The following is an 8,449-nucleotide window of genomic DNA, read 5'->3' as shown; positions in this document are numbered from 1 at the left end:
GGTCAAACTTTAGGGGCTTTGAAGTGTCGGGGCTTTCAATGGATGCCTGCTTCCTACTCTTTCAAAGCGATTTCACAATGTCCGGGAACATGCGAGGGAGAGAATGAAGAGAACGGCCAGCCACCATAAGTCCCCCAAAGCCTGGGCCCTGAACCCACGAAGGGGGGTGTTTGTGGTCATCGCGAGACACTGCGAAGACATGTTTACATACAGGCAACAAAAAATACACAAAGAAAAGGGTGGCGCCATACCATCGACGTTCACCTGAAAGCCAAACGATGTGGTAGAGCATAACACTACTGCTTTTATTTCTGTCACTGACATGCTGAACCTCAAAGTTCGATACCTGTTTTGCCAATGAAAATTGAGATATTTGGAACTCGAAAAAGAGCACATCCGTGTTGCATGTACCTAGTACCAATAAAAAGGTTGCACTGATGTGTGTGTGTGTATGTATATATATATATGTATATATATATATATATATATATATATATATATATGTGCGTGCGTGCGTGTGTATATGTATGTATGTATATATATATATGTATATATATATATATATATATATATATATATATATATATATATATATATATATATATATATATATATATATACTCACACTGATACATAGATCTGCATGTTGCATGACCAGCAGTGAGGCCGAGTGTCTGCTAAGTGCATGTCAACAAATAAATCCGCAGAAACAAGTGGGCAGTTTTCTCAACTCCTAGCCTTCTTCTGCAGGAGAAGGTCTGCTGAAAGCCTGGCCCCAAGCTTGTGGACAGCAGAAAGTAATCACAGGCCTGAGAGCAGCGGGAGGCAAAGGTCCCACCGACCCGTGTCCGCCAGACCCGGCCTCTTCCAGAAGACATTACGTGCAGACAGAAGTCCGAGTTATCTCTCTATCCAACCTCCATCCTCGTGCAGTGTGGGTGGAGAGGGCCCACCCTCTCCGTGGAGGGCCCAGGGGTCATGGGTGGGTGAAGGGCGCCTAGGCCCGGATCCCTTACCGGCTACAGTGCACCTGTTGAGCCCTCGGAGCCCCGTGGGGGCGACGCCAGACTGCTGGGCAGCTCCAGGCGGGCGGCGCTCCCTTCCCTCGGCTCTGCGCGCACTCAGAGGCCGGACCATGGAGCAGAAATGAGCCGTCAGGGTGATATTTTAATGGCTTATATGTCACGCCGGTGCGCGCGGCTTTGAACTGCGGTAGCTGTCGCTCCCTGCAGAGAGCGTCGCGAATCCCACTCCAGAGCGTCCACCGACCCAACTTTTCCTCAAAACTTTCACTCTTACACTGTATATTTAGACACACGCCCTAAAAATACACACTCGCTGTGCTGCCCTCTGCAGCGCACCCTGGGAGCTCTGAAACATCATCTCATGGACTGGTAACGGAAATATATCTGTATCAAATATTTACATATTTAATACCTCTCGTGCCTCCTGGTAGTGCGATCACTCTGAGCAGCGAACATTCCGCCCCAAAGCCCAAAGGCAAAATGACAAATTTAAATTAAGATTATATATATATATATATTCTTTTTCTTTCATGTTTCTCAATTTCTAAACACCAGGGAAAGCTTAATGTTACAAAAAGTAATATTGAACATTGACACACACACGCACACATACCAGCATGCATTTATTTTTGTCCAAAACGTCAGAAAACGCCAGGCCATGAGAACACCGAGAAGTAGAATATAAAGTAACATTCCCAAACGAACTTGCCTTTGAAAACTTTGCCTACGGTGGTCATCTTAAGAGGGTGATGTAAAATATATGTGCAAAATAAGGAAAAAAAATGAGACAAAAGTTAAATAGGAAGAGGTCGGTGCACAGATTTAGTTTTCAAATGTGCCCACTAAATAACTGGACAAAAAGTTAATTCGCACCATCCTGACTTTTCGGCAGCTTTTAAAGTTGTTAATAAAGGGAAAACAATTGCCTCAAATGAATGCAGCACAAATGCAAAAGGACATCGCGAGCTTCCATCTTTTTGGTATAGAAAGACTTTTTTTTTTACATTCCCAGGCTCATTCACTAGTCACACGCATCGTGAAAGTAATTTACAAACTCGCCTCCGCTCAGCTCAAAGAGCCACAAAGATTCCTCCTTTTAAAGTGATACAGCTAATACCATTCAACAATGATTTTAATATATAGTCAATGGGTCTTTGAAGCGGGCTGCAAAAAGGGAGCTGTCCACAGAAATTCAAAAGGCTGAACCAAGAGAAGACAGGTTAATCGGGGGCTGCATCTAGAAAACAACCAAGTGTTGTATGTTTGCACTGAATTAAAATGTCTGCATTTTCCTGGCTAAATCAAAGGGAGTGTTATTTCTTTTTCTGCTCACTCATCTGAAGGTAAGTAAATTTTCTCTGGCGATCAAAAGCCTCGTCAACAACAAAAGCACCGCCTGCTTCTTCCACCGTCCTGGTGTGGCAAGAGGAGGCCCTTCAATGACGGTGACAAGGGTGACTGATTTGTGAACTAAAAAAAGGTTTCCATGTCAGAAAACGTACATTGCTCGTATTTATGGAGCCTCTGAAAGACAAAAGTATTCGGGACAGAAGACGCCGCCCCGCCGTTCAGCAGAGAACAAAGTGGCTTCTGAAAGTCGCAGGCTGCACGTACCTGAGAAGGGCCCCTCTGGCAATAATAACGTGAACAAAATCTGCAGTAAAAGATACAAGTGCCTAGCTAGGAAGAAAAAAAATAACAAAGTTAATTGAAACCTGAAACCCACCTGCGTTTTCCAATGGGCGCATAAAAGAAAGATATAAGACTGAAAACTGAGGAACAGTCACTCTTATCAGTGTCTTCTCTTGCAAGAAACTATAAGTTGCGGCAGAGCTAGAAAAGAAAACAAACAGAAATAATAATAAACATAAACAGTTGTGACACGAATAGCTTGAAAACATGAAAAGTGAAATACCCCCGTTCCCTTTAGCCTGAAAACGTGTTGGGCATGTGGGTGGAAAAGAAGAGCGAGGACCTGTTCCCAGGGTAAACATAAAGTCATTAGTAGCCGCAGAGATCTTGGAAAGATTTTCGTGCAAAAATTTGGCTGAAATAATCACAAAAAAAGTTGCTAGTGGAGGGAAGCTGGCCTGTCAGGGGCAGTGACAATACCTGGGATTGATGAGCCCCGGCAGCCAATGGGCAGCGCGCGGCGGCTTCACGCGCCCTTAGTTGGAGCTCGATGAGGGGGCGTGGGCGCCCGCGGCGGCCAATGGCGGTCTGCGCTAGCCCGGTGACGCGACCACGCCCCTCCCCTCCTCTCAGCGCTGCCCCCTCCTCCCCAGCCCGTCAAGGGGGGACGGTGTCGTCTTTTTCAATTCATTTATCTGCAGGAATGATTGCCGCTATCAGTCTCGCGCTCGCCGCCCGGCTGAGGAGGTGAAAGTTTCTCCCCGGGAAGGCGGTGGAAAAAAAACGCAAGCACCAAAAAGAAGGAGAAGACGGGAAAAAACAAAACAGAGAGGCGGCGGATCTGCGGCGCATTTGTCTTTCGGCTAGAAGGCGAATAAAGTGAGAGGAACTGAACGAAAAAAAAAAGAGAGACGAGCGGCGACGTCCCACGGCTGAGCTTCAGCCCGGGCGCGCGACGAACTTTTCCACAGCAGCAGCAGCGCGCGGAGCCGGCTGCCGCGCGCCGAACCTCCCCGGCCGCCAAAAAAGTGACAGCAGCGGCGGCGCGAGGGGCTCGAGCAGGCACAGGAGTCTCTCCCCGGCCCCAGCCGAGGGCAGCCCGGAGCCGCCGCCACCGGAAGGAGCCATGCTGCTGGAAGCCGGGCCGCAGTACCCGGCCATCGGAGTGACCACGTTCGGCTCCTCGCGCCACCACGCGTCCTCCTCGGTGGAGGAGCGCGAGGTGGGGCTGGGCGCGCTGCACCCCTTCGCCGACGCCGGCATGGGCGCCTTCAAGCTGAACGCGGGCGGCGCGCACGAGCTCTCGGCCGCCTCGGGCCAGGCCGCCTTCGGCTCGCAGGCGCCGCCGGGCTACGCGGCCGCCGCGCTGGGCCACCATCACCACCACCACCACCACGCGGGCCACGTCGGCTCCTACTCGTCGGCGGCCGCCTTCAACTCCACCCGGGACTTCCTGTTCCGCCAGAGGGGCTTCGCCGAGTCCGGGGCGGGGGCCGGCGCGCAGCACAGCCTCTTCGCCTCGGCGGGGGGCTTCGGGGGCCACCACGGGCACGCCGAGGCGGCCGCGGCGCACCTGCTCTTCCCCGGACTGCACGAGCAGGCGGCCGCCTCCCCCGGCGTGGTGAACGGACAGATGCGGCTGGGCTTCCCGGCGGACGTGTACGGCCGGGGGCCCGAGCAGTACGGGCAGGTGAGCAGCCCGCGCTCGGACCCGTACGCGGCGGCGGCCAGCCAGCTGCACCACGGCTACGGCCCCATGAACATGAACATGGCCGCGGCGGCGCACCACCACCACCACGGGGCCGGCGCCTTCTTCCGCTACATGCGGCAGCCCATCAAGCAGGAGCTGATCTGCAAGTGGATCGAGCCCGAGCAGCTGGCCAACCCCAAGAAGAGCTGCAACAAGACTTTCAGCACCATGCACGAGCTGGTCACGCACGTGACGGTGGAGCACGTCGGGGGGCCCGAGCAGTCCAACCACGTCTGCTTCTGGGAAGAGTGTCCGCGGGAGGGCAAGCCCTTCAAAGCCAAGTACAAACTGGTCAACCACATCCGAGTGCACACGGGCGAGAAGCCCTTCCCCTGCCCCTTCCCCGGCTGCGGCAAGGTCTTTGCGCGCTCCGAGAACCTAAAGATCCACAAAAGAACTCACACAGGTACAGCCTCCCCCCTCCTGCATGCCTCGCACTCCTCAGATCCACCCCCTCCTCCCCAGCAAGCGTGACATGTCACGCACACGCTCCTTCTTTTGCTGGGTTTAACCAAAAATATGGAAGATATCTCGATGTCTGTTTCTAAGCCTATGTTTCTGTTTTTTATCGGCCCATAGTTGTATTGCTTTGTGTGGATCCTTTTATTTTTTACCACCGCTTTCTAAAAATGTGTTACTGTGTTTTATTTTTCGAAAATGTTGATGACATTTGTGGTTTTCATACTTTCAGTCTATTTATAAAACGTGTTCGTATGTTATTTATTCTCTAGATCGGGCGAGGGGGAGACTTTAATAGTTGCAAGATTTCAGCCGTCTAATGTGTTTTTAGATGTTAAATTCTGGAATGAAATACACATGCTTTCGTTGAATCTTATTACCTTTTTTCCCTCCCAAAAATCTATATGCCTTTTATGCACAATGCCACTTTATTCTGAGATTGCCTGATACGCGGTGGCGATGGTTTAAAACGTCTGTAGTTTTGAAGCTGCGCGGCTTGGGAAAGGCCTACTTTCACTGGTTTATCAAATTTATCGGTTTAATCTCTCTTGTCAGTCGACAGTTTTAATTTTGTTACTGTGAGAGATTGTGCTAAATACACAATTAACCAATTTCACCCCTAATGCAATATATTTATATCGCGTATCTATTTGCTCACAGCCATTTTAAATAACTCGAATTGAACGATCTAATCTATTTTGCTGGCTATAAATCACGTGTAAACACTAACACACCCCGGCTCGCGCAGGCGGAGACTTATGTGTTCATAAATGTTTTATAAAATGTGTTTCTAGATGACTGGGGTAGATTCATCCCATTTCGTCACGTTTATTTTAAAGGATTATATTTGAAAACGCGTTTTTGCAGAAACACAACACGAATTCCTTACTTGAAACAATCGCTGGTTTAATTAAGTGTCTTAAATCTAGCATGTTAAAAGACAGCTCATTCTTTACAGAATATGTGGACATGGTAATAATGCAGCGATATTTAAGTGAAACGTGTACAGTCTATTGCCCCCGGCTAATATGTATACATCGTATGACAGAACAGTTATGTTAAAGTGCACCTGCTGTGTAAATGAAATCAAACATTAAATTGCAGATCGAGATTAATTTTGATCTATCACTCAATGCTGAAAGTTATCTAACGCAATCGCAATTCATCAGATGTTTATGATTTAAATGTATGTTATGTGCTGTTCGATAAATGCTTGACGGGATACTAACAAAACCATTTTTCCTCCCTACAATAGGTGAAAAACCATTTAAATGTGAATTCGATGGCTGTGACAGGCGTTTTGCAAACAGCAGCGACCGTAAAAAGCATATGCATGTGCATACTTCAGACAAACCCTATCTCTGCAAAATGTGCGACAAGTCGTACACGCACCCGAGCTCGCTCAGAAAGCACATGAAGGTAAATAGTAGCGCCGAGGCGCCTGCGAGCGCTTTCTGCGCGCCCTGCGCACTGTCCAGCCCCGCGTCAAACGGTGTCATCAGCACGTGAGTGATCTTGCACTTAAGAGATCGCTGTTGACCTTGTTGTAACTGGTGTGCCTCTAAACAACACGGCGTGGACAAGATGGCTGACGAGTTAAGGTTATTGACACGGGAGTTGTGCGTGTCGTAGTCAGGAGCTCGGAGACGGCGATCTAACGCCATTTGTTATTCAATTTTAAAAAAACTGCCAGTGGCACACAATTTATATTTGAAAACAAAGGGGAGGGCTCGATTGCTTTTGTATATTTTCTTGTTTGCTGGAAGCATTTCTCGGAACACTGTGGATAGTTCGAACTTTGTATTCCCAAAAATGCTGTACCCATCGCCTTTGTTCTTTTAAGCTGCCTTTGGTATTGTTCGAAAGATAAATAAAGGACTAGATTGCTCGCAATACGCTCGCTATGTTTTGTGTTGTTCTTCCTCAGACCTTGTTGTGCTTTGAACTCTGCAGTTTGAGGCTCGCACGGTGTTGTGCTGCTGGTCATGTCTGCCTGTGTCTCGCACCTCGTGCCTCGCATTTCACCCGATTTTAAAGACGGATTTTTGTTTCCTTGTTTCTAGGTGCACGAGTCCTCCTCGCAGGGGTCCCAGCCTTCTCCAGCTGCCAGCTCGGGCTACGAGTCTTCAACCCCCCCAACCATCGTGTCCCCGTCCACAGACAACCAGACCACGAGCTCCTTATCGCCGCCGGTGCCCGCCGTCCACCACACGGCCAGCCACAGCACGCTCTCGTCAAACTTTAACGAATGGTACGTTTAAAAACATTTTTAAAAGACTCAGTACCCGAACACTTACCTTCAAACGTAAACCTAAAGCTGCCAGTAGACCCGGAGAGAGTACAATGGCGAGCGGCCCTTTCTATCTCGCAGGCTGGCAGAAGAGGGGTTGCAGTGGGCATGAGAGGAGGAGGTGGCCAGGCCAAACGCCAACTCTGAGGGGGCTTTGTGGAGCCGCCGATCAGAGTCCAGACTGCATGTCTCCGCCGGCAGCAGCCTTTTTGTACATACAGAATTATTAGCATCAACTGTACTGCCTGATTCTGTACATAATTATATTGCAGTTGGAGGGGTATGTGAAACTGTGGTCTTTGCATATATATGTGGGGGCGGGGGGCGGCGAGCTCTACTCTTTGTACCGAATCGCAGGAATGTTCTAGTCCGTGTGTACCAAATCGTGAAATACTTCGTATTATTACAGTCTAAGCGTCGATCTAACAGATTATTATTGGTATCAATGTGCTTCTTTTCTATAAAGTGCAAACATTTTGTCCACAAAGTCCAGTCTGAGTAGTGCTGTGAAATGTTGTTATACGTCCTGTCAAAAATTCGTATAGTGCAAGCTTGGAACTGCGTGTCAAACTGTTACTTTTTTTTAATGTAAAGTGATATTAAAAAAGATATAAACTATACCTGTCCATTACTTTGGCAAATACACCAACATATTGTATAAAATTCATATTTCCATATTTATCCGCATGTAAAGGGCCGGTTATATGTGTTACAGATATTCAGTATTTATGGATAGAAGAATTCGTATGTAAAATTTAGTTTACATAACTGTTTGGTAACATTTCGTACCTTATTAAAGATTCTTAAATCTCATGAATTGTGGTAGGACTTTTTGCTGGCTGGATGAATCTACTAGGACTTGGTTTAATGTACTGTAGTAAAAGTGAAGCCGTTTGTCATTGCTTTCCATTCTCTCCCGCCAGAGGAGCATCGGGGATATAAACTTGACGAATGAAAGCCCCCCTGCTGATATTAGTGTGCAGTGTAATTAGCAGTTGGATAAAAATGTATAAAACACATTTTGGGCCGCAATATAATTTAAATGACCTTTGCCGAGGTAGAATAACAACCGTAAAAGAATGAAAACATACTGCAAAGGGCTGCTGAATATTAATATATTCCAACACTAAAGCCCACATGATTTAAACACTAGAGTTTACAAATAAAAACGTAGAGGTATTGCAGAAGCTTTTCTCGCGGAAAACAGAGCACACAATACGCACAAGCCCGTAACGTTAAAAAAAATCCGATTTCGAAAAAACCATTCAGATTTTCAATGAAAAGATTCTGCTG

General features: G+C 47.7%; 1 protein-coding gene across 1 annotated transcript; it reads left to right on the top strand.

Moving 5' to 3' along the window:
• The first annotated feature begins 3,364 nt into the window (after positions 1-3,364).
• Positions 3,365-7,963, top strand: ZIC1 (Zic family zinc finger 1). The gene is made up of 3 exons (XM_078666462.1): positions 3,365-4,813; positions 6,122-6,285; positions 6,930-7,963. The coding sequence occupies exons 1-3, from the start codon at positions 3,784-3,786 to the stop codon at positions 7,125-7,127; spliced, it is 1,392 nt and encodes a 463-aa protein (XP_078522588.1). The 5' UTR covers positions 3,365-3,783; the 3' UTR covers positions 7,128-7,963.
• The last annotated feature ends 486 nt before the right edge of the window (positions 7,964-8,449 follow it).

Source organism: Lissotriton helveticus, chromosome 11 (assembly GCF_964261635.1).
Source record: "Lissotriton helveticus chromosome 11, aLisHel1.1, whole genome shotgun sequence".
Classification (NCBI taxonomy): Eukaryota; Metazoa; Chordata; class Amphibia; order Caudata; family Salamandridae; genus Lissotriton; species Lissotriton helveticus.
The sequence above is the reverse complement of the archived record's forward strand: the minus strand, read 5'-3'. Positions and strand labels throughout refer to the sequence as shown.